Source organism: Elgaria multicarinata, chromosome 3, assembly GCF_023053635.1.
Source record: "Elgaria multicarinata webbii isolate HBS135686 ecotype San Diego chromosome 3, rElgMul1.1.pri, whole genome shotgun sequence".
Classification (NCBI taxonomy): Eukaryota; Metazoa; Chordata; class Lepidosauria; order Squamata; family Anguidae; genus Elgaria; species Elgaria multicarinata.
This window is the reverse complement of record NC_086173.1, coordinates 146402179-146429617: the sequence shown is the minus strand read 5'-3', so window position 1 is coordinate 146429617 and position 27439 is coordinate 146402179. Positions and strand designations below refer to the sequence as shown.

The window sequence follows — 27439 nt, the reverse complement described above, 5'->3', positions numbered from 1 at the left end:
AAATGAGCAATAACAATTTAATCCCTAAGAAGGGGCTAGCACTGAAGGGCTTGGGATGGATCCAGAACCTTTGAAATCGATGGAACTTATGTTAGTCCTAGCTTAGCTTCCAGCTTCCTTCCTATCTCTCCTCTCACACTATTGCCCCGCTCGTGCTCTTCGCTCCTCTGATGCCATGTTTCTCGCCTGCCCAAGGGTCTCTCCTTCCCTTGCTCGGCTTCGTCCATTTTCTTCTGCTGCCCCTTACGCCTGGAACGCTCTTCCAGAACATTTGAGAACTACAAGTTCAATCGCAGCTTTTAAAGCTCAACTAAAAACTTTTCTTTTTCCTAAAGCTTTTAAAACTTGATTTTGTTCTGACTTTATACTGTTAGTTTTACCCTACCCTGTGCCTGTTTACCCTACCCTGTGCCTGTTTGCATTCTCTTCCCCTCCTTATTGTTTTATTATGATTTTATTAGAATGTAAGCCTATGTGGCAGGGTCTTGCTATTTACTGTTTTACTCTGTACAGCACCATGTACATTGATGGTGCTATATAAATAATAATAATAATAATAGTGATTTTAGTGGATCTCTACTGTAAGCATAACTACGTCTGGGTCCAACCCCTTTTGCTCACATCCATACAAAGTGGCCTTGTAAATTGCTGATCACAAAAATGCAGGATCTTGTTTTACATTTGGAGCAGAACTGCTCAGGCAATAAAGATGCTTATTTGTAATATGGCTGAGTCCTTCAAGCGGGAGAAATTTTATCAGGTACTAAGCAGGTATTTATGAAAGCTTGCGAAATCTCATTATGGCGCAACCAGCCATCACCATGGCATGACCGGTAGGTGGCAGCATTCAATTGCAAAATGCCCTCCCAGCTTTTAAATAGTGGTCATCTTCCTCCCTCCCCGCCCTTCCCTTCCCTTCCCTTCCTTACTCCAGGATTTTAAGACTTGGAATATAAATTACTACTCGAGTCTCATCTTCAGCTGAAGACAGCCCTGGAGCAGTGGGATAAAGACTGAGACCAAAGGTCCTTACTTTCCCAACACCTTCCCCCTACCCAGGAGATTTCACAGCATGCTGCTGCTTCTTTTTTGCAGAGATGTGACATATTCATCACACATTCCAAGACGAAAGTTTTTCCAGGCGTGGATGTGGCGGATGTCTTTTCTCACTTGGCCTATGAATAACCGTGGCAGAGAGGGCCAGGGAAGCATCAGTGCATGTAGCTGGATGAAGGAAGAAAGCTGTTAAGACTCATATCTTAACTCACATCCTGCTGGATAGACAACCTAACACTATGAGAGGCTTGTTGGATCAGACCATAGGCCTATGTCAAGGGTGGGCAACCATTTTTGGCCCAAGGGCTGAACGGCCCTGTCCAAAAGTGGATGGAGGGAATGGAGCTGAGGAACCGGGCTAAATTCTAGGCTGATCTGACATACGCCTGCAGACTGCAGTAGAGGGCTGGTTCCTTCCCTGATGAGGGCAGATGGCAACAGGAAACAGATGCACAAATGGCCAGTAACACAGGAAATCCAGCCATGAATTGAGGAGACATTGTGTGGGCATAAGAACATAAGAGGAGCCCTGCTGGATCAGACCAAGAGTCCATCTAGTCCAGGATTCTATTCACACAGTAGCCTATCAACTGCCCAAGCAGGACATGAGTGCAACATCACCCTCCTGCCCATATTCCTCATCAACTGGTGTACATTGTCATACTGCTTCTAGTCTTGGAGGTAGCATATACAGTAGCCATCAGAGTAGCCACTGATAGCCTCCTCCTCCAGAAATTTGTCCAACCCCTTTTAAAGCTATCCAAGTTCGTGGCCATCATTACATCTTGTGGAAGCGAATTCCAGAGTTTAACGAAGTGTGAAGTGCTTCCTTTTATCTGCCCTGCATCTCCCACCAATCAGTTTTGTAGGATGACCTGGGTTGTAGTATTATGAGCCCTGAAGACACGAAGGCCTACTGCAATGGAGGTGAAGTGCAGTTATTCTGTTATTACTTGGCAAGGAAGTGTGTTGCAGTCTACCTGCTTGTTGCCCAGTTTGGTGAATAATATGGATCCCGCTGAACTGGAATTGCTGCCAGCCGCAGAAACGCACCTGCTTACAGGGTTCTTGTAAAGATTACTGAAAACAATATAAGTGAAGCATTTTTAGTGTATGTGAAAAGTACTATTCAAATTAGGAGTGGGGAACTTTTCCAGCCTGAGGGTTGGATTGCCACTTGGAAAACTTGCCAACTGTGAGCGTGCCGAGTGTGGGTGTGAGCACTGAGCAAAGAAGTGTCTTTATCTTTGATCAAGAGCTGATAAATACTATGTAGCAGTATTACCAGTTCTGTGAATACTTGCCCTGCAAATGCCTACGGGTGACTTTAAGATACCTCCAAGTTACAGAAAAAGCAAAGGCAGCTGTGTTTCCAGCTATTCGTAAAATACCAAAATACAGGGCATAGCTTTATTAGACCAAGCAAAATATCACAAAATAAAATGCAAACTTTCAGGTTATGGAAACTCTTCATGAGGCTACGTGGTAAACAAAGGGGGAGGGGGTGAGAGGAAAATAGTGGTTGGTGTTGAACCCCGTCTTATTGCCCTAATATATATTTTGTCATATCATAGAATCATAGAATAGTAGAGTTGGAAGGGGCCTATAAGGCCATCGAGTCCAACCCCCTGCTCAATGCAGGAATTTATCCCAGGCTGAAGAAAAAATAAGCTTAAAGTTGTATTTAATAATATTAGCTTTCCATCCCTAAAGGCGGCTTACAATACTTTTAAATAAAATTTAAAAAATAGTAAGAGAATCAAAACTTTATTTAAAAGTTTATTTAAGAAAAAACTAAATAAAGGGCAGAAGAACAAGTTACTGAAAGTGGAGCACATGGGCACTGGAAAAAGATTGCCATGCAAATTTGGGGCCGTTAACCATTCTTCCATGCTAGACATTATGATGAATTAGGCATTGTTGTTCAGCCAATAAGACGTTCCCCCTCCCCTGAACAAGAGCATTGACTGTACTTGTAAATAATTCCTTATTTATTAACTATGCGATTAAGAAGTGCTGGATGCGATATTGGAATGATGCGATCCTGAGGACTATGCGTATTTAGATCCATAGCAGAGGGATGCTTTAGAATGATATATTTGACTCCTCAGAACCACGAAACTATCTTCCACACTAACCTGTCCACCCAAGCCAATCCTGTTGCTTGAACCTGAAACTGAACCTCCCCATCTGCACCTTCTCTGTACACATTAATCTTGTTCTGCCCCTCAGCAGAGATGAAGGACAGAAACGCCCCTCCGCATGACACCTCCAGTTTGGCATTGTCCCGTACGCTCTTTGGCTCCTTGGGAAATTTCTTTGAAGCCAACTTGAGGCATCTCTGCAGCTCCTCTGAGCCATTGTGGGAGGCCAGATCGTGGAGGACACGCAAAATGCTGGTGATATTCAGCGGCAGCGTGCGGCGTCCGAGCCTTGCTGTATGGACTTCCGAGCTGGCTTCGTCGAGCATGTAACGCACCTTGCCATCAATCCAGAGCACTGTAATACGGTTTTCTCCTTTTCCTGACAGGAACTCTTGCCTTGATCCATTACACCAAAGGATCATCCTGGCATTCTTCTTGACCATGTTTGGCTCCACAGAAAACTCTGAAATGGCTTCACCCAAGCATTTGCTCATGGCTCCCCCAGGTGGTTCTTGCATCTTGGCTTCCAGCAGAGTTGCATCTGTTAGGTTTTTCGGTGCAACCAAGATGGCCGCTGTTACATTCTCCCCAGCTTCAACTGGAGATTGCTGTCTCGACAGGGGAGAATTGTACAAGAAACACAATAGAAGCCCCACAAAGATAAGAAGGGCAAGAGTAGTGAGAAGAGACAGAATCAAAATCAAAGTTCTCCTTTGGACCGGAGGTCCAGTAGCTTCAGTCATAGTGGACTTATGGGAGAAACCACACACACCATGTTCTAGGTTCTTCTCATAGTCAAGCCATGATGCTGCAGAGCTTCGTGGCAGGATTCCCCAAAATTTCTCCCAGTACGAAGTTCTCTGTATAGGTATGAGCTTACTGTAGTCTCCATCAGCCAGGAGGGGCTCAAACACGTTGCTGTCTTCTTTCATGCTGTCAAGAGCTGTCAATGAAAAATAGCTTAAAATTAGTGACTTCTGTCCATGTACACCTGGATGCTCCCTTATGCTCCATACAAGTTAATCCTGCTACTAAGCAGGAATTCAAAAATAGCCTGACACACAGAGGGATCTGTGTTCTCTCTCCCCAGTAATTTTATCTTTAATAATGCTTTCGACCAATTTACCGGAACAGACATTAAGCTAACCAGCCTGTAATTTCCCAGTCTGCTTTTTAAAAAATTGTGTTACATTGGTCATTCTTCAGTCCTGTGGTACAGAGGCTGATGTTAGGGACATGTTGCATATTTTTGGTAGATGAGCAGCAATTTCATATTTGAGCTCTTTAAAAACTCTAGGACGGATACTATTTGGGCCCAGTACCTGTCCTTTATTTTCTGCAGCGAGGACAGATGAAAAGAATTCATTCAACAATTCGCACTCTCCTACTCCTTTACCTCCATTCTCATGCAATGGTCCAACTGTTGTACCCTGCCTCGATCCAGAGGGAGAGGTGGGTAACAAATAAATAAATAAATAAATAATCTGCCTCCCTAGCCGGTTTCCTGCTTCGGATATAGTGAAATAATTCTTTATTGTTGCAATAGGCTCATCAAAACTCTTTTTTGCATCTGTTATTGTCTGCTTGCACTTCTTTTGTGCAAGCTTGTGTTCCCTTTGTTTTCTTCATTTGGGCAAGACTTATTTTCGGGAGGAAGCCTTCTTTTCTCTAAAAGAAACCTTGACCCTGCTTGTAACCATGCGGGTAATCTTTTGGACTTGGTGCTATCTTTCTAAACCTGTAGTATACATTCTAGCTGAGCTTCTGTTATTCTGGCTTTGAGTAACCTCCAAGCATTTTTAAGGGATTTAACTCTCTTCACTGCCCCTTTCAACTTCCTTTTTACCAGTTCCTTCATTTTAGAGAAGTTTCCTCTTTTGAAGTCACATGTAACTATATTGGACTTCATTTGCAATTTTTCAATCAAATATATATTAAATCTGATAGCACCATAGTCAGTGTTTCCAACTGGTTCAACAACATTTACATCTTGTACTACTTAGGATTCAATACAGGGTCACCGCCCCCCCCCCCCCCCCGGTTTGCTCCATGCCCACCTGTTCAGGGACACAGTTGTTCAGGTCATCAATAAATTTAACCTCTGTCATGACTGGAATATGCATTTATAATTGAAGTCACCCGTTATTACACTTCATTTGGAGGTCTCCCCAATTTTTTCAGCTCAAAATCATCCTGAGAGAGCTGTCGCCTGAGTTCAAGGTGGTTGATATCCCCGACTTAGAATCATGCATCAAAACTATAGGGGAATCAGTTGATTGTGAATATAACAAGGGGTAACTGATAACTGATACATTTTCCAGGTTGTTGTCCGGAGTAGAGCAGTTTGAACTTATCACCCCTATGTGATCTACACTAGATATGTTTGTTTCCAAGCCCAATTCAAGGTGTGGGTTCTTGCCTTTAAATCCCTAAACACCTTGAGACTTAGGTATCTGGAGGACAGTGTTCCTTAGTAAGTTCCTCCCCCAGTGCTTTGTTTGACATCTGAGGCAGGACATTTTCTGTTATAGCACGAATCGCTTAGCCCCAAAACTGAACATTTTTTAGATGCCAGGTCCAGGCTTTTCTGAGCAGCTTTTCTTGTCAGCTGGTGGTTCAATTTTCTCTTCTGTGTTTGTGTTGCTCTCCTTCCTTAATTTGCTGTTCAGGTCCAGCCCAAGACATTTTTCTGCCTGAGGCGAACGACAAAATGGTGTCTCATTCCCAGTCCATGTAAAGAAGCTTGACTAGACTAGCAGTTGGGCCTTACTTCAACACAGCCAGAAGCAGGAGCAATAGGCCGCAACAATAATGGCGGTGGTGGATGCCATAGGAAACCTGCTCATGGCCACAACAGCACCTGCTGAGCCGTTACTGGGGTAACGGGGGGGGGCAGGATCAGCTGGGACAGGAAGTCAGAGGGACCGGCACAGCATTGTTGCTAAGGTGGTGGCAACACATCTCCCTGACAGGTGAGAGCCACATGCTTTCTGAGAAGGGTGGAAGGGGAAGGACTTCCTGCTGGTTCTGCCAGAGGGCATTTAATGGCCAGTGAGAACTTCCTGCTCATTCCCAATGCTGTGTCTGGGAGCAGCAGGAGATTACAGTGGTTTAATGCCACACACACCCTCCGGAGTTGATACCTCAGGAAAACAAGCCATTATTAGCCTCAACTGTAGGCCCAGCATGCACACAAGGAACCTTGTGCCACAGCTGCTTTATGCCACTGTTTTTATTATTTGTAATTATATTTTTATTATTACAATCTGTTTTCTTAAAAAGGGAGGGGTTGTAAGCCATTCTGGCTTGTTTTGAAGGAGAGTGGGATTTTGTTGTTAACGCAATAAACAAAATTTCTCTTTGGAGTGTGATAGCAACAAACAAGGGACTTGGGTACAATGGTAGATTTTTTCAAGCTTGTGCATATTGAGGAGGTGGACAAGATGTCTGGAGAGGTGAGAGCTACCACTTGTCTGCTTGACCTTTGCCCATCCTGGGCACCTGGCTAAGAGAAGTAATGAATGACTGTCCCTCGCAGGAGAGGTTTGTCCATTCTTCCCTCAAGGAAGTACTAAGAATACCTCTATTAAAGAAACCTTCCCTTGACCCAATAGATTTGGGAAGCTGGATGTCAGTTTCAAATATTACACTCTTGGCGGAGGTGATCAAGAAGGTTAAGGTGTTGGCCCCACAACTCCAGATACATCTGGATGATATTGGATTCATCTCTCTCAGGTCTTTGGATGGAATAAGGGACTAAGATTGCTTTGGTCACCAGGGAACTGGAAGAGGAGAATACGGTCCTACAAGTTCTTGTGGACCTCTTGGCAGCTTTTGATACCATTGACCACGGTAATCTCCTGGACTGTCTGGCAGGGCCAGGCCTTGGAGGCACTGTACTCCAGTGCTTCCAGCCCTTCCTATCAGGTCATGTGGAGAAGGTGGTGTTGGGGGACTACTCCTTGGCCCTGGTCTATGGAAGAGATGGGGAGCCTCTTCGTGGGCTGAATTAAATTCTGGAGGAGCTCTCGGAGGCTGTATTCCAGTGGTAGGCAGGTCTGTGCGTAAAGGGATGGAGCCAAAGGCAAAATGGCTGCAGCCAACCACTCCGTCCTATGTATTGTAGCTTAAAACTCTTATTGCCTGTAACAAAGCCTTCAACCTTTTAGTATGGGCAAAAAAATGCACAAACCTGGGAAGCCACCAAATGCTTGATTGTTGGGTGAAAGAAGGTGGGTCCAGGAAATAGGGATATGGCCTGCTGGAAAAAATCTAAAGAGCTGGAAGGCCAGATTTGGCCCCTAGGCCTTAGGTTCCCCACTTCTGGTTTCTGGTGTCCTACAAGGTTCTGTTCTGCCCCTTACATTATTTAACATCTACATGAAACTCCATACCTGGAGTTTGGGAGTGAGATGCCATCCATATGCTGATTTCATTGAACACTGTGATAAGAAGGGCCCTGTTGGATCAGACCGAGCGTCCATCTAGTCCAGCACTCTGTTCACATAGTGGCCAACCAGCTGTCGACCAAGGACCAATGAAGCAGGACGTAGTGCAACAGCACCCTCTCACCCATGTTCCCCAGCAACTGGTGCACACAGGCTTACTGCCTCAGATACTGGAGGTAGCACATAACCATCAGGACTAGTAGCCATTGATAGCCTTCTCCTCCAAGAATTTATCCAACTGCCTTTTAAAGCCATCCAAAATGGTGGCCATCACTACATCTTGTGTGCTGGGTCAAGATGAACAAGCTGAGATTAAATCCAGAAAAGACAGAGGTGCTGTTGGTCATTAGAAAGGCTCAGTGAAGGGCTGAGATTCAGCCTGTTTTGGCTGGGATTTTGCTCCCCCTGAAAGAGCAGGTTTATCACTTGGGCGAGCTCCTGGATCCAGCACTGTCCCTAGATCTTCAAGTGGCAGCAGTGGCAAGGAGTGCATTTGCACATCTCCATCTAGCGCACCAGTTGCAGCTATTCCTGAGTCACTGATTTGGCAACAATTCTCCATGTCTTGATTACATCATGGTCAGATTACTGAACTACACTCTAGGTGGGGCTACCTTTGAAGTGTCCAGAATTGGTCCAAAATGCACAGCTTTCTCCTGTATTGCTCCCAACCTCTGGAACGCACTCCCACTGGCGTTACAATTGATCCTCACTCTGTCTGCATTCAGGAAGAGGGTCATGGTGCATCTTTTTAATTTTGCTTTATAAATTGTTTCTAAGGTGCTTTTTTTAAACATTTTACTATGTATCTATTTATTATTTTTGTTTTTTGAACTTTTGTCAACTGCTTTGTCTGTTTCTAGAAAGCCATATAGAAATGCAATAAATATCAGAAGAGTTGGGAATAAAAAAATAAGTTTGCAGGGTAAAAATAAAAAAAAAATCAGGAGTTAGGATTAAGGAGGCAGGGAAGGGGGATGGAAAGGACAGGGACTCAGATGGGGGTACTGCAAAGCAATGTTTAAAATACACTTTAAGATTGGGAACTTGCTAGTTATTGCTACCTGTAGTCATGTAATCTGAACATTATCAGAGTAACTTTCTGATGGGATCAAGGAGGGCAACCATGAACACTTAAGTGAGCACAGTATTGGATATATACTCCAGATCATGTACCCCAGATGAGTTACCTCTTTATTCAAGTTAACTACTCTGTTCTCACCCAGTCAGTGAACGCCTATTAAAGAATGGGGATCCTTAATACATTTTGGTGATTGTAAATATTCTGTCGAGGGTTGTAAATTTATTCAAATGAATGCGGACTACGAGGATGCGATGTTGTTTATGGCGCTTGAAGAAGAGAAGGAAAAAAGCCTGTGAATGCGAAGCAAACTAAGAGGGGGAAAAATGCATGCATATTAAATATTGAAAGTAGGCCCAGTTTTGTAACGGTAGAAATTGGGTTTTGTAATCGGCGAATTTAGAGGTTTATCTTGCAAGGTTATCATGCTCCCCCCGCACATTTTAGAAAATTAGATCCTTTGTAAAATCAAACAAATTCTCACAGCTTCTCTCTCTCAGTAATTACCTCTGCTTCCAAGATCCTTGCAGAAAATAGCACTAAACTTTGAATCTTTCCCCAGCCCTTCTCTTAGCAACTCACGGTTTGTTTGCATTCGCGGTTTGTCCGCCTCCTTCTTTCTCCCCACTCACCATTGTTGGACTGATGGAAATATTCAGCAGTAGTTGAATTGCTGATTTGTACCCAAAGTAATCAAGCACGTGCCTAGACGCTGGCTAGAAAGGAGAAAGTGTGCAAGCGCGCGCGTGGGTGGGGTGGGGTGGGGTAGGCCTATAGCCACAGGGAAAGGGGGGCTGCACCCCTAAAACCATTTCTGCCTCCCCTACATTTTTTTAACCATTAAAAAAAAAAGTTCACAAAATTTGTTTTTAAAAGGCCTGCAAACCAATGAGCTACCTCCCTTTTAGCTCGCCCTCGCGAACATTTAAGGCTGGCTTGCGGGCCTGGGATGAGGGAGAAAGAAGACGGGAAGAATTCTTCGGAGAAAAGCAAGAAGAACGGAGGCGGCGGCGCAGCAGCAGCAGACAAGCGAAGCGAGCAAGAGGAGAGATTATTTACCGGAGTGGTTGGCCTCCGCTCCGGTCTCTCTCGGCCTCAGCCTCCCTTTCGGTTCCGCAATCCCAACTCCAGGGTGGATCCACCCGGCTGCCCAGCCCCTTTCCTGCCGAAAGCGAGATCCCGGGGCGGCGGCTGCGCCGGCCAATGATAAGGGGCATCCCAGACCGGCCTTGTTTCTCGGGCTTCAGCGGGGAGGGAGGAATGTCGAGCAGGCAATGTATAGGGGGTGGACGTTAAATCGGCTCAAGCTTGTATAGGCCACGCACATACCGCCTTCCAAATGTTTCACGAGGGCATAAAAGCTTTCTGGGTTCAGACTTATCTATTAATAGAAGTGGGGCTCAGCATGGAGTGCTCCTGTTCACGGTTCCAGCCAGCCATGCCCGTTTCCAGGAGAATCCATTCCACTCCACCAGTTACGGCCCTTACTCCGCAAGATCAGTACTCCTTGAGTTGCTTGGGGTTCCTCCCACCTCCGCCACTGCCATTGCTTTCTCCCCCCGCACAATATTTGTAATGCTGCAGAGATTGGGGTTCCCCCAAGCCTGCTCACATCTCCCTCTTGAGCATGGCTGGTGCCGCTGTTGGCTACTTAAGGATCGACATTCAGGAGAACCTGGTTCGCTGTTGGAATTTAGGATTCTGCTATTTAGAACATAAGAGCACAGGCACACTGGAAGTTTGTTTAGTTTGGGGATTGGATAAAGGCATTAAGAAAGGCCCCATAACACCTCCACATGCACTCAAATAATGCATGAGGGAGGCTGCTGGGCCTAACTTTGTCCCCTGGCTCTGCCTGCCAAAGCCACGCACTCTTCTGACTGCGTTGGAAACATATAGGCACCCATGGCTTTGGAATGCCTTAAAGGCTGTATCCCATGTTAGTCCTACTTAGAACCGAACCGTTGAAATGCATGAGACTTAACTTAGTCACAACTAACTTGACCCATTCATTGGATACAACCCAATGGACTCTAGATGAAGACCAGTATGAGAGTGGGACAAAGAGTGAATTTGTTTGAACTGATGGATGCTAGAAACTTAAGTTGGAGCACAGAAGAACCTTTATGAATGAAACCAAAAGCCCATCTAGACAAGCATTCCATTTCCATAGTGGCCAACCAGATGCCTCTGGGAAGCCCACAAGCAGGACATAAGGGGAACAGCAACCTCCTGCTGATGTTCCCCAATAACTGGTAATTCAGAGACATACTGACTCAGATCCTGGAGGCAGCATATAGTCATCATGACTATTGGCCATTGATAGCTTTGGCATCCATGGATTTTTCTAATTAGAAGGGGCCATTTACGCCATGGAGTCCAACCTCCTGCTCAGCGCAGGAATCTGGTTTCAAGCATCCTTGAGAGATGGTTGTCCAGTCTCTGCTTGAATACCTCAGCAATGAAGAGCCCTCCGCCTCCCTAGACTGTTGGTTTGATTGCCTGACTGTTTTCAACATTGGGAAGTTTCTCCTGCTGCCTTCCTGCAGCTTAAGCCTGTTATTTTGTGTCCTACAGTCTCGGATAATAGAGAAGAGGTTGGGGCCCTCTTTCATGTTGACAACCCTTTAGGTACTTGAAAGTATATCATATCTCTCACAGTCTTCTCTTTTCAAGGCTAAACATACCCAGTTCCTTCCATCTTTCCTCTAGGACTTAATTTCACCTTTGTTGCCCTCCTCTGAACTCTTTCCAATTTATCTGAATTCTTGTTAAAGTGTGTGTCCAAAACTGGACACAGTATTTGAGGTGAGCTCTGACCAGTGCAGAGTAGAGTGGAAGTATCAGTTCCTGTGATTTTCAAACTATGTATATTTCTACTGATGCAACTAAAATTGCATTTGTTTTTTTTTGCAGCCACATCACACTTCTGGCTTATATTCAGTTTGGGATTGACTACAACTCCAAGTACTATTGCCAAGCCAAGTATTCCCCAACTTATACCTGTGGAAAAAGAACATTGCATATGTCTCTGTTAAATTGCATTCTATTATTTTCTGCCCAGTTTCTAACCTATCACGGTCTTTTTGAATATTGTTTGTGTCTTCTAAGTTATTTGCTATCCCATCCAATTTTGTGTCATCAGTAAATTTGTTAAGCATTCCCCCACCCCTATATTCACCTCTTCCTCCAAGTCATTAATACAAATGTTGAAGAGTACAACCAAGCCCTGCAGCACACACCCCTCAATCCCTCCTTCCAGTCTGATGAAGAACCATTGGTGTGCCATTTTTCAGTACGATTCTCCAGCCAGCTATAGATCCACCTAGTCGAAATGCCATCCAACCCATATTCAACTAGCTTCCTTTTGTAAACCGCCCCGAGAGCTTCTATGGGGCAGTATATAAATGCAATAAATAAATAAATAAAATAATCAGGATATCGAGTATGTTGTCAAATATCTTCCTGAAGTCAAGATATACTATGTCTACAGAATTTCCACAATGGGATATAAATGAAATAAATAAATAAATAAATAAAATGTTCAATGTATAACTACTCTCCATATAGATATGTAGATCCTTTGTTCAGTTTGATCTAGTTTGCTAAAGTCAGGGGATGAAATGTGCTGTTTTTGAATGGGGAGCATGAAGAAGCTGGTTGTGCAATTGCCGGTTTTCGTGTCTTCTGCTCAAAGAAACTACCAGATAAAAACATGAGCATCTATGGCAAATAGTGTGGGATGGAGATGGAAATCACAATTCCTTGTGAGGGGAGGACTCTGCTTTAAACTTAAATGGTAGCTTGGGAGTGGGGCAGTGTTGACTCCTGTCCAGACGAATCACTGGGAAGTTTTCCCTTTTTAATGAGCTCAAGATAGAAAATGAAGCATCATGACATTCCAGGAGGTGGTTAGGTGTGTGCCCTTTCCCTGTGAACATACCAGCAGAAAAAAATCTGAAGATTTGGATGCATCTTTCAAAACTCTTTATGGGGTTATAGCTAGAGCCAAGTAAGATGAAAGATTCATCTGCAAGATTATGCAGATAATTTGCCAGGATCCTGCAACATCAAATTAATTGGTTTGGTTAACACATGGGTTCTCAACTAGGGGGAATTTTAGGGTTCCAGGGGGGGGAATTGGGACCACTATTCAGCAAAGTATGATGTCCTGTAGATTATATCTTCCTACACGTTATTAAAAACGTCCCAGAAAAGTGTCATGTCGTCTGCAAAAGCCAGGCCTTTGCTCTCTTTTCCCTCCCTCCCTCGCAATCCTAGAAGTTTCAAGCTTCCCATTTAAAGGGGCAACGCAAAGCATGGGAGCTGAGAATGTAAAAGGGGCCATGCTTTGCGTTGCCCCTTTAAATGGGACTAATATAGAAAAAAATAAAAGATTTTCAATATTAAATGCATATTATTTGGAAAGCACCTTTTGAGTTAGACTGTCTTGGGAAGGGGGTAACTATATTCTGAACAATGGTGAAATGGGGGAATGGAGCAAAAAAGGTTGTGAACCACTGGGTTAACAGATTAAGGGCACAATCCTATACATGGGTAGCTGGGGAATGTAGGGAATTGTAGGACTTTTTTCTGTCTAAACATGCAGAGGATTGTGCCCTAAATCCCCCTAAATGTGGGGGGATCCTTAGGGCACAATCCTATGCATCTACTCCTTAGGGCACAATCCTATGCATGTAGGAGTTTTTTTCCTGTCTTTTCATGCATAGGATTGCACCTTAAAATACTTGTGGTTAGTTAAAAGGTGCCTCTGTGTGTGTGTGTGTGTGTGTGTGTGTGTGTGTGTGTGTACATTTTAAAGTACAAATTCTTATTTTTAAAAAATGCAGATGGCAAGCACCGAGATCAGATGTACAGTGCTGGCTTGGGAATGCTGGGAGTTATAGGACTTTCCCCCACTGTCTAAACATGCTTAGAATTTTGCCTTAAATCGATGAATTAACCCAAACTCATAGGATTCATTGATTAAAATGTCTTCAATTAGGTTGCACCTAGCAATAATAAATACAGTATTTTTGAAGGCTAATAATCCTTCGTTGAGCAGGTAGATTTGGGTTAGATGACCTACGAGATCCCTTCTAACTCTTAAAATCTGGTGATTCTATTATATATGTTTTTGCCTTGATTAGAAATTTGAATTCAATTTTTTTAACTGGGCAATCCTGTGTGCGTTTACTTGAAAGTAAATCCCACTGAGTTCAATGGGGCTCACTCCCAAGTAAGTGGGCATAGGATTGCAGTTTTACCCACTAATTTGGGAATAAGCCCTGACTTGAACTCCATGGGGCTTACCTCTAGTAGCCATGCCTAGAACCATCCTTACTAGGACTTCAGATAACCAGGGGAGAGCGTGTTCCCTGCAGGATCCTGGAAAGAAGAGTTCAGCTCTGTTGAATGGACCACAGCAGATATACCGAGAGATACGTAGACACATGTGCACACAGATCCCTTGGGAAAGCCTCAGTGATGGAGTCTCTGATGGACCATCAGGTGAGAGTTACGCCGGAAACTCTTCCCACAGGAAGGACACTTGAAGGGTTTCTCCCCGTTGTGGATTCTCTGATGCACAAGGACATTGGAGCTCCTACTGAAGCATTTCCCACAATCGGGGCATTTGTAAGGTTTTTCTCCGCTGTGGGTTCGTTCGTGTGAAATAAGGTTGGAGCTGCGATTGAAAGACCTGCCGCAGTGGGAGCATTTATATGGCTTCTCCCCCGAGTGGACTCTCTGGTGAACAATCAGTTGAGCCTTCTGGCTGAAGCTTTTGTCGCATTCGCCGCAGCAGTAGCCTTTCTCCCCCGTGTGCATCTTCAGATGCTGAAGGAGGTGAGAGTTCTGGCCAAAGCCTCGTTCGCAATGTGGGCAGGTGTAGGGCTTCTCTCCCGAGTGGGTTCTCTGATGTTTGATAAGGGCCGACGTGTCTCCAAAGCATTTACCACATTCGGGGCAAGGGCAAGGCTTTTCCCCCGAGTGGATCCTCTCGTGGATCACCAGGTGCGAATTCTGGCGGAAAGTCTTTCCGCACTGCGCACACCGAAAGGGCTTCTCCTCCATGTGGATTTTCTGGTGTTTGATGAGAGCCCAAATGGTCACAAAACTTTTCCCGCAATCTTCGCAGTGGCAGGGCTTCTCCCCCGAGTGGACCTTCCTGTGGAGGAGGAGGTGTGAGTTCTGATTGAAGCTTTTCCCACAGTCGCCGCATTGGTACGGTTTCTCCCCGGTGTGGATTCTCTGATGCCTGATCAGATGGGAATTATCCCCAAAGCATTTCCCACACGCGTCGCACCTAAAGGGGCTCTCTTCTGTGCAGATCGTCTCATGTGTAACGAGTCCCGGGTGCTGATGAACGCATGGCTTTTCATCCTCTTGTGCAAGGTTTTCTTCGGGCGCCGTGAAATCTTCCAACCCCTTGATGTCCTCAATTTTGATCGAGGGCTTCTGCTTCTCCTGCTCCTTCCAAATCTCACAAGTGTTGTGGTGGTCACAGTCTTGGGATACATTCCACCACAGGCGATTCACTATTTTAGGGTCTGCCTGTGAGAGAGTCTCCGCCTTGATCTCCATCGCCATCCCAATAACTGCTGGAATACAAAACAGCTATGTAACAGATAGTAAGCTCTATATCCCAGATTATTATTATTATTATTTATTGCATTTTTATACCGCCCAACAGCCGAAGCTCCTTGGGCGGTTCATAAAAAACTAAAACCATTCCAAGTATAAAACAAACAGTATAAAAACATGATATAAAATACACATTAAAAATTGATTAAAAACATACCATACATAATTAAAACATCTTTAAAACATTCTAAAATTTCACTGGATAGGCCTGCCAGAATAGATCACTCTTTATTGCTTTTTTAAATTCTAAAAGACCGTCAAGTTGACGAATTTCCTCCGGCAGGCCATTCCACAGTCTGGGAGCAGCAGAAGAGAAGGTCCTCTGAGTAACAGTTGTTAATCTGGTTTGTACTAGCTGAAGTAGATTCTTTCCAAAGGACCTGAGTGCGCGGGGCGGATTGTACAAGAAAAGGCGATCCCGCAGGTAGCCTGGACCCAAACCATGTAGGGCTTTAAAGGTAATAACCAAAACTAATCGGTAGCCAATGAAGAGATTTTAAAACTTGCAGAAAGACCAATTCAAGCCCTGATTAGTTGCTACTTCTTGCATCTGTTCTGCCCAGGGCTGCTGACTCAGGGAGGAACAACCAACGGGTTAGTACTTCAGGGTTTCAACCAAATGTAGGCATTTGAGTGGGAACTGATGCCTGGGCATGCACCCCAGAGATGCATTGATAGGGCAACATCCCTTATCTGCGTTAAGGCCCTGCCACCCAAATGGTGGCTGTGGTGTTAGTCTTTTCTTAGTCCTATGGCGACAGTGTGATCAAGGTGATCCATGGGAGTAAAGGCCCAAGTGATCCAGCGGACATGATTTTGGGAGACGGAGGTTCAAATCAAAACAGTTCAAACTGTTATAGACGGAGGTTGGTAGCCATGTTGTGTGTGGCAGGGGGTAGGCAACATGGCGCCATGCCGCCACGGGCACCGTTACACCATCGGACAACTTTCTTGGCTTCCCTACCCCTCCTACTTTTAATAATAATAATAATAATAATAATAATAATAAATGTCTTACTGGCAGCTGGGATTGCTTAAAATCAAAGTAAGGGCCTCGGGAAACTCCCATCTTTCCCCATAAGTGCCTCTGGGCCCCATATGGGGCTCAGAGACATTCTTAGGAAGAGAAGATGGTGGGCGGCTTCAGGGTGATGCTTCCTTCAGCAGAGGGCCCATTTTGTGGCGGTGCCCATGGGCTAGGGTGACCATATGAAAAGGAGGACAAAGTTCCTGTATCTTTAACAGTTGTATTGAAAAGGGAATTTCAGCAGGTGTCATTTGTATATATGGGGAACCTGATGAAATTTCCTCTTCATCACAACAGTTAAAGCTGCAGGTGCCCTGCCCTCTTTTGAACCTGGTCACTCTAGTATAGCTCCTGCAGCTTTAACTGTTGTGATGAAGAGGGAATTTCCCCAGTTTCTCCATATTTACAAATGATACCTGCTGAATTCCCTTTTCTATGGAACTGTTAAAGTCACAGGAACCCTGTCCTCCTTTTCATATGGTCACCCTACCATGGGCCCAAACAGGTTGCTTGCTCTTGCTTCATAGGAAAACTCTAGCAACTAACAGAATTTCAACAAAAAGTGCAATCCACAGGGTGAACATAAGAACATAAGAAGAGCCACGCTGGATCAGACCAAGGCTCCACCTAGTCCAGCACTCTGTTCGCACAGTGGCCAACCAGCCTTCAGCCAGGGATGAACCCATGTTCCCCAGCAACTGGTGCACACAGGCTTACAGTGGATTGATTCAAACCAAGGCCATTTGATTCAAAGCTATAAATCAGGAGGGAAAAATAAACTTGATAGAAATCCAGGTTTTCCACGGAGATTTCTTCATATATTCCCTAAAGAATGGCATACATCTCACCATTAAACCATGTTAATGTACAATTACATATAGATGGTTTACACTGTTGTTTTATTCTGACAACCAGGCCTTGCATAGATGCTTTGCACAGTTCCCTTTTTTTCACCTCCAGAATGTCTTGATAATATTCCCATGGGTGGGTGGGGGGTATTTGTTATGACCAGCAGCACTGACAGTTTGTGAAGTTAATAATGCAATCCTGTACATGTCTAAAGATGTAAAATTTCTGGAAATTGTCAAGCCATTGGGAGCAAGAGAACCCCTTTTTCCAGAATTTTTGTGTGCGTGTCAAAAATGGAAAATATGCATATATATTTTTAGTTTTGTTTACAGATCTAAGTCTCTTTGTTACTTTAGAGACATAAAACGTATTATGTATAACTTGGTTTGCTCATAAAATGATCATTTACACCTAAAATTTGTAATTATTTGTAAAATTTGTAATTATTGTCTGAATAAACTAAATTTCTAAACTTAATATGCCAACCATTATAATTTTATGAGCAAACCAAGTTATACATAATACATTTTTGGTTCCAATTTTTAAGAAGGAACTTCAGCAGGCAGTCCCTGAAACATCTGAATCATGCTAGAAGCCAGAAGAAACAGGAAGAACAGGAGGCAGAGGAAGACTGGTATATAGCATCTGTTCCTGTTTACGAGGAATTAACTGGGGTAAAGTTTAGGGAAAGCTTCTCTGAAGAAAAAGCTATTGAGCTGTGGAATCCTTGCTCTTCTATTAGGAATGATAACCCAAACATATTTAATTTAAGTACTTTTAAGCAATCTCAATCAATTATTTGAAGAATAAAATTTTATTCCCTTTTGTAAATAATTCTCCTTAATAAATACCTTATTTTTTTTTCATTTTGAAAGGTTGTCTCTAGTGGTGATGTCAATTTCTTCTCTACACCACGGAAGTTTCTTTTTGGTGACAGCAGTTAAGGGTTTTATAGATAAGGCAGCAGTCCCTGACAATGAGGTCTCTTTGGAAACGTTGTTTAAAACTGTGGCAGTGAGTTCTATAGACCTCAAAGTTGTTCAGAAAGAAAGGAAGGAAGGAAGGAAGGAAGGAAGAGACATAGATGGCATAACCCTCACATTGTTCTGCTACATGTGATGGGTTTTCCTCATTTGAGGCTTTTTAGAACTACATTCAATGATTGCTACAGCATCTAACCAGAACATGCTCAGAAACATGGGATTCTATAGAAACACTCAAGAATGCACATTTTCTTGACATGTAACTCTAGTCACATGCTGAGAAATTCAGCATGTCCTGAAGCATCCTTAAATGTCTATCAGTAAAAGATCATTAAGGGTGCGATCCTAAACATGTTCAGGGGAAAAAATCCTACAACTCTCAGCATGCCCCAGCCAGCCATGCCTCAGCCAGCATGCCCTAGCATATACCCAAAGAGTTGCCAACCACCAAGGATTTGCATAAATACTGTTACCTATGATGGCCTGGTGGAGATCCCCACCCTTGGGTGCAGTGCTACATGTAATTACTGTTTTGGTGAGATTTGACAAGGGAGGCCGCCCTGTTATTTATTATTGATTTATTAAAACATTTGTATCCCGCCCTATAGCACAAGGATCTCAGGGCAGTGTACAGATAAAATCATACAAACAATATAAAACAATAAATATACACAGCTAAAAACAAATTAAACCATTAACAAGCTAAAACCAGTATAGAATTTAAAAACTTTAAAACTAATTAAAACCATGTACAGGCTTGGTGAATTTAACCATCAAAGGCTTTGTTAAAAAGCCATGTCTTAACTTGGTGCTGAAATGAAACCAGTGCTGGCACCAGTCGGGCCTCCAAGGGGAGGGCATTCCACAGCTGGGGTGCCACAATGGAGAAAGCTCTCTCCCATGTCCCACCATAGTGTATGTTTCGTACTGGTGGTTTGCAGAGGAGGGCTCCTCCAACGGATCTCAAATCTCAGGCCACCATATATAGGGAGAGGCGGCCGTTTAGGGCTGTTAAGACTGGTAATCAACTTGCCCAGGGTACTTCCCTTTTGTTTGGCTCTTTCCCCAACCCCAATACTGCCTATATAGTATTTTTAAACAGATCCAGACGAAAGGGGAGTAGTGGCATTGATTCGATTTAGAGATGAACATGCTTATATTCATAGCATGACTATATAAAAAGGAGGACAGGGATCCTGTATCTTTAACAGTTGTATAGAAAAGGGAATTTTAGCAGAAGTCATTTGTTTGCATTCAGCACCTGGTGAAATTCCCTCTTCATCACAACAGTTAAAGCTGCAGCTATGCTAGTGTGATCAGATACAAAATAGGACAGGGCTCCTGCAGCTTTAAATGTTGTGATGAAGAGGAAATTTCACCAGGTGCTGCATGCATACAAATGAGACCTGCTGAAATTCCCTTTTCTTCACAACCGTTAAAGACACAGGAGCCCTGTCCTCCTTTTCATATGGTCAGCCTATATATTCAGATTATTTAATATTAACTTGTTATTATTGAAGAAGAAACTCAGTTGCAATCAAAAGGATTCTGAAGAGTGTCCGAGGGACCATGGGACAGAGTAGATCTCCCTTTCTGCCTGCAGAGACAGACAGGTCTGTTGGCACAGGAGGTCTCCTCACACAAGCCTCCCCTGTTGTGGGCGCAGAAACCTCTGCCAACCTTGATGCACTGACATTGGGAATGGCAAAAGGGGGGCATGCCAGGAGCAGATCAGGGGGAGGCACTGGATCCACCATATCCAAAGCCCTGCCCATTCACCCTGACATGCCCCAGAATGGGGGGAATGGTGACTAGTGGGAGGGGAAATTTGGAGTGGGGGTGGGAAAACCCTGGATAAATACCACCAAGTTACTGTCCACCTTCCCACTCTGTGCCTACCAGGACTTTGGCTGCTCCTCCGTCTTGGATTTATTTATTTATTTATGTATTACATTTCTATACCGCCCAATAGCCGAAGCTCTCGGGTCGGTTCTCCCTCTCCAACTCCCATAAGATTGCCCTGTCCATTTTTTTAAAAAAACTAAACATTAAAATCTGCTTTAACATTAAATAATCAAATTTGTTAACACAAATCATCGATTTTTATCCACCCTTTGCACCAGTTGCAGGGGAACATGGGCGGGAGGGTACTGTTGCACCACGTCCAGCTTTGTGGGTCCCTGGTCGACAACTGAGTGGTCACCGTGTGAACAGAGTGCTGGACTAGATGGACCCTCGGTCTGATCCAGCAGGGCTCTTAAGTTCTTTCAAAAAATACGGGGGGACGGGACGATTGACCGCAGTCAAGTCCAAGAAAATAGGGACAACTGAAAGGAGGCTGTTATACATGCTAAGTTTACGGATTACCTGTTTCATTCAGCACCGTTTAGGCACAACAGACCCTTCAAGGTGCTGTAAAAGAATTCATAACAAAAATTATTATTCATAATAATTCAGCTATATGCCTCAGATTATATCAGCACCCCATATAATAGAATCGGGATGCTCCTGTTCCCCCATTCGCAGCTTGTATTTTTGAACAAAAAATATTGACCTACCTGGAACTTGTTTGTGTGTGTTAATAGTTGCAGCTGCAGCTCTTGGGAGACGGAGAGAGAACACATCCACCCTTCAGGGAAATGGGTGGAAGAAAATTACTTCCTCCTCCCCCAGCGTTTTGGGGGGAAACTCCCGGCTCAAGAACTGAGGACTCCGCTGGAGCTCCTTACCCCTGGACGGAGTTGGAGCCATTGGGCGACATTTCCGTGCAAAAGCACGGCGCAGAATTAACTTCCGGGTCTGATCTACTCCAGCACTTGACTTAGGAAAACTCCGCAGCGGCGCCGAGACAGGGAACGGGGGCGTCGGGCGAGGGCGAAGGTGTGCTGCGTAAACAGCAGAGTCCCCTGGTGGCTGAAGGCAATATACTTGCTCTCTAAATCCCCGCCCAGCAAGGATCACATATTTTCTTTACTAATAAAAATGCAAGAATGGGAGATCCGTGGGATCGCCGACCAACTATGTTGTGAACATCCACTATAAATGAGATAATTATCACTGTCTGTTCTATCTGCATTTCAATTCCTTCTGATTTCACTATTTACAATTCCCTATTCCAAGTCTCTCTCTCTCTCTTTTGTGTATGTGTTGTACTCATCTAACAAAAAACCTTTTGGTTTAATATGTTGTATTGCAGCCTTCCTCAACCTGGGGCGCTCCAGATGTGTTGGGCTGCATCTCCCAGAATGCCCCAGCCAGCTGGCTGGGGCATTCTGGGAGTTGTAGTCCAACACATCTGGAGCGCCCCAGGTTGAGGAAGGCTGTTAAGGGTTTCCCATGTCCACTCAAGCTCCAAAATGCCAGGAAATTACAGTTGTTAAAAGACACATTATTGAGGCAATATGGATGTGATGGTATGGTATCCTACGGTGTGGTTAGCTCCAACTTCATCACAAACTTATAGCTGGATGGCTGTCAGTGGCAGAGTGGTGAACCCAAGTCCCAGATTTGTCTGTTCGCTGGACCCATGGAGTCTGTGCAACTGGAACATATCATATCATTCCATATTACAAGTACCCACATAATATAAGAGGCGCCCTGATGGATCAGACCAAGGGTCCATCTAGTCCAGCATTCTGTTCACACAGTGGCCAAATAGCAGTTGGAACAGGGAACCACAAACGAGACACCAGTACAGCACCCTCCCACCCATGTCACCCAGCAACTGGTGTACATCAGCATACTGCCTCTGTTACTGGAGGTAGCAGAGGCTTACCCCAACTGGCAACCAAATCCACCTACATAAAATGATACCCTGCATACCTGCTATATACCAATAGCAAACTCATTCTGAGTGTAGATTCGTATGTAGCCAAAATGGCATAACCCACTTAGGGAAACCCCAGTTTGGGGAGCCCTCTTGTGTCTTGGGGAAACCCTGAAGTACAAAAGTACCCCAAAAAAGTACCCAAAAAAATCCTTAAGAGGAGACCTAGTCCTTATTGAATCACCTGAGAGAAGCCATGGGGTGCAGCCTGGAAAGATTCTTTCCACTGTGCTACAGAGACATTCACAGATATTTCCACTTAAAAGGAAGTTTATTGTTGGACACACAAGTGCAAGTACAATCACTCGCCACAGAAGAGGCACACATGGCTTGAGATCAAATAAATATGTTTGGAAAAATATAGGCAGACTACTGAATTATTTTCCGCAGAGGCTCCAAAATATTCAGGCTGCCGCAGGAAAGGGAGGGTTCAGATACAGCAGGCTTGCCCAGCCTGGTGCCCTCCAGATGTGTTAGACTGAAACACCCATAATTTCCATCCAGCATTGGCCAGCTGGGAATTATGGGAGATGCGGTTCCAACACACCTGGAGAGCACCAAGCTGCAGAAGGCCGGGATACAGTACCAAGGACATCATATGAAGTTGCACCAAGCCGACATACACTGGGCACAAGCACCATTGGAATTGGATTTGAGCAAGGTGGCATCAGTTCTTGCCTACCTCCCATCCCTTCCAGTGGGGCATGTGCAGGAGAGGTTTATAGAGTATTCCCTCTTTATTGCAAACCAAGTACATACTTTGAACCATTTCATGGAAGGGGAAGTATTTATCCATCTTCATAAACCTTGACTAATATTCTTGAAAAATACACAATATAAAGCTTTTTGTCCTGTCAACAATAGCCATTTAAATAATTCCAGGAAACTACTGCTGTTACCAGCAGTCTGATGGACATTGTGTCACAGTGGATTATTCAAAAGCATGTCCCATCTCCCACTGTTGGCTTAGAGAAAATGCAAAAACGTTACAACAAAAAGACGTGTTAATCACTCCACATATGATTGCATTAGCAGTAGGATTTCACACATACAAGAGTTGCTCTTCAAGATAGTTTGATACCTGAGATCAGAGCAAGGAGACATTTGTCCTAAACTAGGACAAGAATCATGAGCATTAAGTAGTTTGTGTTGTCCAGCGTGGCTGAAGTGGAAAGCAGGAGCAGCTAGTAGCTATGAATGCAAGTTGTATCCAGATTTAGCCATACTTAAGAGTAGCGCTACTAAAATCAATGAGACAAGTTAGTCATGGCTAACTCAGGTCCCATTGATTTCTGTGGGCCCACTACAAGTATGGATCTGACCCTTCACTCAAACCCAGCTTGACCTTTTCCTTGTGGTACTTAAAAGACAAATGGATGTGGGCAAATACAGCCATCTTTAGAAAGGCAAACTGTGTTCCCAACTGGGAATACCTCTAGGCTTAAACTGGATTTTTTAGTAGGCTAGATCAAGGCAGAATTAAATCAAACCATCATCCAGGAGAAAAGAAAAGCACACAAGCTGGATGAAAGTCTGAGTTCTTAAGTTGTTTGTGAAAACAGAGGAGGTTATGTTTGCAGAGGTAAGAAATATTTCAGGTTGGTATTGAAAATCTTCTACTTTTCTATTTTAAAACTACTTCTCTCCGTGTATTATTGTTAAGTTGCAACTTCAAGGAGTCAGGCACACTTTGGATGGCAACCAGGATGGTAATTTTGGAAGAGATCTTTCAACTCCAGTTGGCTTCATCCCCCACTTGGTTGAGTTCTTGGGTGAACTGAGCAAGGATGCTCATCTCTTGTTCCATGCATTGGATTCTTTCCTCAATGGTTGACACGGACTTCTGGAGCCCATCCACAAGACCCTTCAATGTGTCCTGGTTCGTCAAGACCATCCGGAGAGCTTCTTGGTTCTTCAGGATGACATCTGCCCAGAACAGGACATACATTTATAACCTCATCTCTCCTCCAAGGAGCTTAAAACAGCATATTTTACAACCCCTTCCCCATTTTATCCTCACAACAACTCTCTATGGTAGATTAGACTAGAACTAGTGAGCCTCATAACTAAATGGGGGATTTGAACTTGGGTCTCCCTAGTCCTAGTCCAACATTCTAGCCCATCTTTCTCCAATTAGGTGCCCTGTGGATGTGTAGAGCTACAACAATTAAGAGTTTTGCTTAATTAATAAATACAATTTTTAAAAAAGGAACAGAGTCACAGGACCTGAGCTAGGTGCTATGGTACCTAATGCAGTCAAGTCCATTCATAATGTTTTAAAGATGTTTTAATCATGTATGGTATGTTTTTAATCAGTTTTTAATGTGTATTTTATAACATGTTTTTATACTGTTTGCTTTACACTTTGAATGGTTTTAGTTTTTGTGAACTGCCCAGGGAGCTTCGGCTGTTGGGTGGTATAAAAATGCAATAAATCATCATCATCTCACACAAGCTTTGGGTTTTCTGGTTAAAGCAGCCATTGCCAATGTGGTGCCCTCCAGATGTGTTGGTAGTTTCAACTCCCAACATCTGGATGGGGGATGCTGGGCATTGTGGTGCAGCACATTGAGGGGTGTGTGTGTGTCAAGTGTGCTTCCAGGTGAGGCTTTTATCATGCAATTACTCTGGCTCATTCACAGAATTTACCAGGGGGTAGACGGGGTCCAGACACTGAAGTTTTCAATTTGAAACTCTTCCATGTTTTCCCACTGCTTCCTCCATCTTCCCTCTTACCAGATCCGTTGAGGAGGAAAAGATGGAAGAGCTGCACGACATCTTTGGATTGTTAGCATTGGAAGCACCAAAAGAGAGGTTTTGGGTGGGAGGTGGAGAGAGGGGAGAGGGGGAGAGAAGCAAAGCACAGAGCTCCAGACCCCAAGCTCCTAGTTCAGCGGGATCCATTCGGCGGATTCATCAATATGGACCACTTACCAAGCATCGGCATGTACCACTCTCTGCTGTTGCCCAGGTGCATCATGGAAGGGAGTTTTGAAGGAGATGTTGCCTGCAGCTGCTGTGGCAAAGAGGATGCTGGCTGGAGCAGACACACCTGCGCTGCTTCTCCGGGCCCCTCTTGAGAGCTGCTTTGACTCTGATCGTCTTTAACAAACCTACGGGCTGTGAAAAGCAACGACACCCAATTATTACATGCACAGTTCGGCAATTCTTTTAGACTCTGGACTTCATATGCTGAGTTTTTTAACTGACCCCAGAATAGTTGTTTTTAAATGGATATTGTCTGTTTTTGTTTGTATTTTATGCTTTTTATGGTTTTAAATTTTGTATATTTCTTTTTAATGTTCACTGTTTTTAACTTTTGTAAACCGCCCACAGAGCTTCGGCTATGGGACAGTATATAAATGTAATGAATAAGAATGGTCTTACAGGGCCCAGGGTGAGGGCTCTTTAGGTGGTAATGTGTATTACTTCACCTACTTCCAAGACACGATAAGCCAGCCCTACTGTATCTGGGGGCCCTCTTGCTCATTCGGCTGAGTAGGGGCTCTAGACATCTGCCCCCGAGTCCTACCCTAATGGCACCACTGGGCATTCACCACATATTTGACATCAAGGAGACCTCCAGCTCCTCTAGGTTAGGGAGGAGGCAAGTGACAAGCTCCACTATTTCCATTTCTCTTTAAAATTAGGGTTCAAACCCACACAGCTCCTGAGGAAATGGATGGTCAGCTCGCCATAGGGATTGGGTCAAAGAGCCGAAGGCTTAAAGGTGTAATGCAGGGGGGGGTTGAACCTCTTTCACGCTAAGAGCTGAATTCAATTTCAGAACAGCTCTCGGGGGCCACATTCCTCAGGTGGGCAGGGCAAAAGGGGCAGGGCCCAAAGCCCCAGAAATGCCAAACATACCAGCAGAATTTAGCTGGAAGTTCTTACTGCCAGTAATTAAGCCTTAGGAACTTTGTGCAGAAGCCCAGGAAACAACCAAATGATTGGTGGTTGGAGGAAAGGGGTGGAGCCAGGGGAAGTGGACTTGCTGGCAGGGGGATGCTGGGAGTTGTGGTCCAACACATCTAGAGGACACTGATTGGGGAAGGCTGTTGGACATATATAGACAAGGTAATTCTCAGCCCCTGAGCTAATTTCCCCTACAATCATATCAATTATTACTTCAACATATCATCTGCTCATGTGCAGAGTGAATTTCCCTCACCATCAAAGCCAGCCATTACATGTATCTGCGATATAGGCACCCAGGGACACCGTCTAGGTCCCAATATATCTGTCTTCCAGTTCCATGATAATGTTAAGCTACAGCCCCTCACTTTTTCGAAGATGACCCTCAATTTCAGGGGGAAAACACAGTCTTGCAAAGGACACCCTCAGGCACAATCCTATGCATGTTTGGATAGAAAGAAGTCCAACACAACCCGTCATGCTGAGCGTTGTAGAGCTTTCTTCCCTGTCTAAACATGCCTAGTATTTCACCTTTAAAGACTAACACATTTTATTCCCGATTTCATTTAGCTATACCATTGTGCGAAGGAATAAAGCAAGCTGCTCCGGCTCAGAAAAGTGAGAAGTGAGAAGAAGAAGAAGAAGAAGAAGTAGTAGTAGTAGTAGTAGTAGTGGGGGGGGGGAAGCTATCAAGAGCCTCGAAGTCAGGTACTAGCCTTCGCCCAGTTCGGCTTGCAAGTCTTCTTTCAAAGCCACCGCGCTCTGCACGAGCACCGCGACTTTCGTGCCTATCTCCTCCAGTTTTCCCACGCGCCCTTCCATCCTATCCACCCGCAGAGAGCAGCTACTAAGGCGGCAGCAGCAGAGCTAACCGCTCCAACGCTTTTATAGGAAATCAAATTCCAGCCGGACGCCGCACAACTCACCCGCTTAACTTCCTCCTTGTGGGCTCCACTCAGGTCCGTCCGGATCTCGGAAGCCAATCAGCTTCCAGCGGTTCGGGTCCAGCTTGTCGCGTTAGCCTGGAAATCAAGCCGAGGGGCTGCTTGAGCGGCTAGATTTTTTTGTCCTCGTCTCAGAGCTTCTACTTTCTTCCACGTTTTCAACCGGGGCTGTGCTTATTTAATTTCACTTCAGTTTTCACTTCTCCTTACTACACCCCCCGGCACTTTTTAATTTTATTTTGTTTAGGTAAGCGGTGTGCAAGATAAATAACACGCTTTCTTCCACATTCATGCGCTCTAGGCTGCCTTGTAGAAGAGTTTGTTTGATGCAGGACTTAGGAAAGGGCCTCATTAGAAGAGATTTTCCTATCGAAGACCCAACTCTCTCTAAGTGCCGTTAGGGAAAACATCAGGTTATAAAAACCAAAAACCTCCACCCCAATTAGGTTAAAAACTTGCTTCGGATGTGCCTTTAATGGCTGAGCAAGAGTCGAAAATTCAACAGGTGAAGCTTTCCCCCA

At 44.3% G+C, this 27439-nt stretch overlaps 1 protein-coding gene across 3 annotated transcripts; it reads right to left on the bottom strand.

Moving 5' to 3' along the window:
• Nucleotides 1-2462: 2462 nt before the first annotated feature.
• Nucleotides 2463-20961, bottom strand: LOC134395949 (zinc finger protein 239-like). 3 transcript variants are annotated; one of them, XR_010025236.1, is made up of 4 exons: nt 20792-20961; nt 20601-20645; nt 14043-15331; nt 2463-4143 (listed from the first exon to the last, which is right to left on the bottom strand). XR_010025236.1 is itself a non-coding variant. In XM_063122234.1 (3 exons), the coding sequence occupies exon 3, from the start codon at nt 15318-15320 to the stop codon at nt 14211-14213; it is 1110 nt and encodes a 369-aa protein (XP_062978304.1). In that variant the 5' UTR covers nt 15321-15331; nt 20601-20645; nt 20792-20961; the 3' UTR covers nt 13547-14210. The 3 variants fall into 3 exon arrangements, 1 of the variants encoding a protein (XP_062978304.1); XR_010025237.1 differs by having other exon boundaries at nt 14043-15328; XM_063122234.1 differs by lacking the exon at nt 2463-4143 and having other exon boundaries at nt 13547-15331.
• Nucleotides 20962-27439: the final 6478 nt, after the last annotated feature.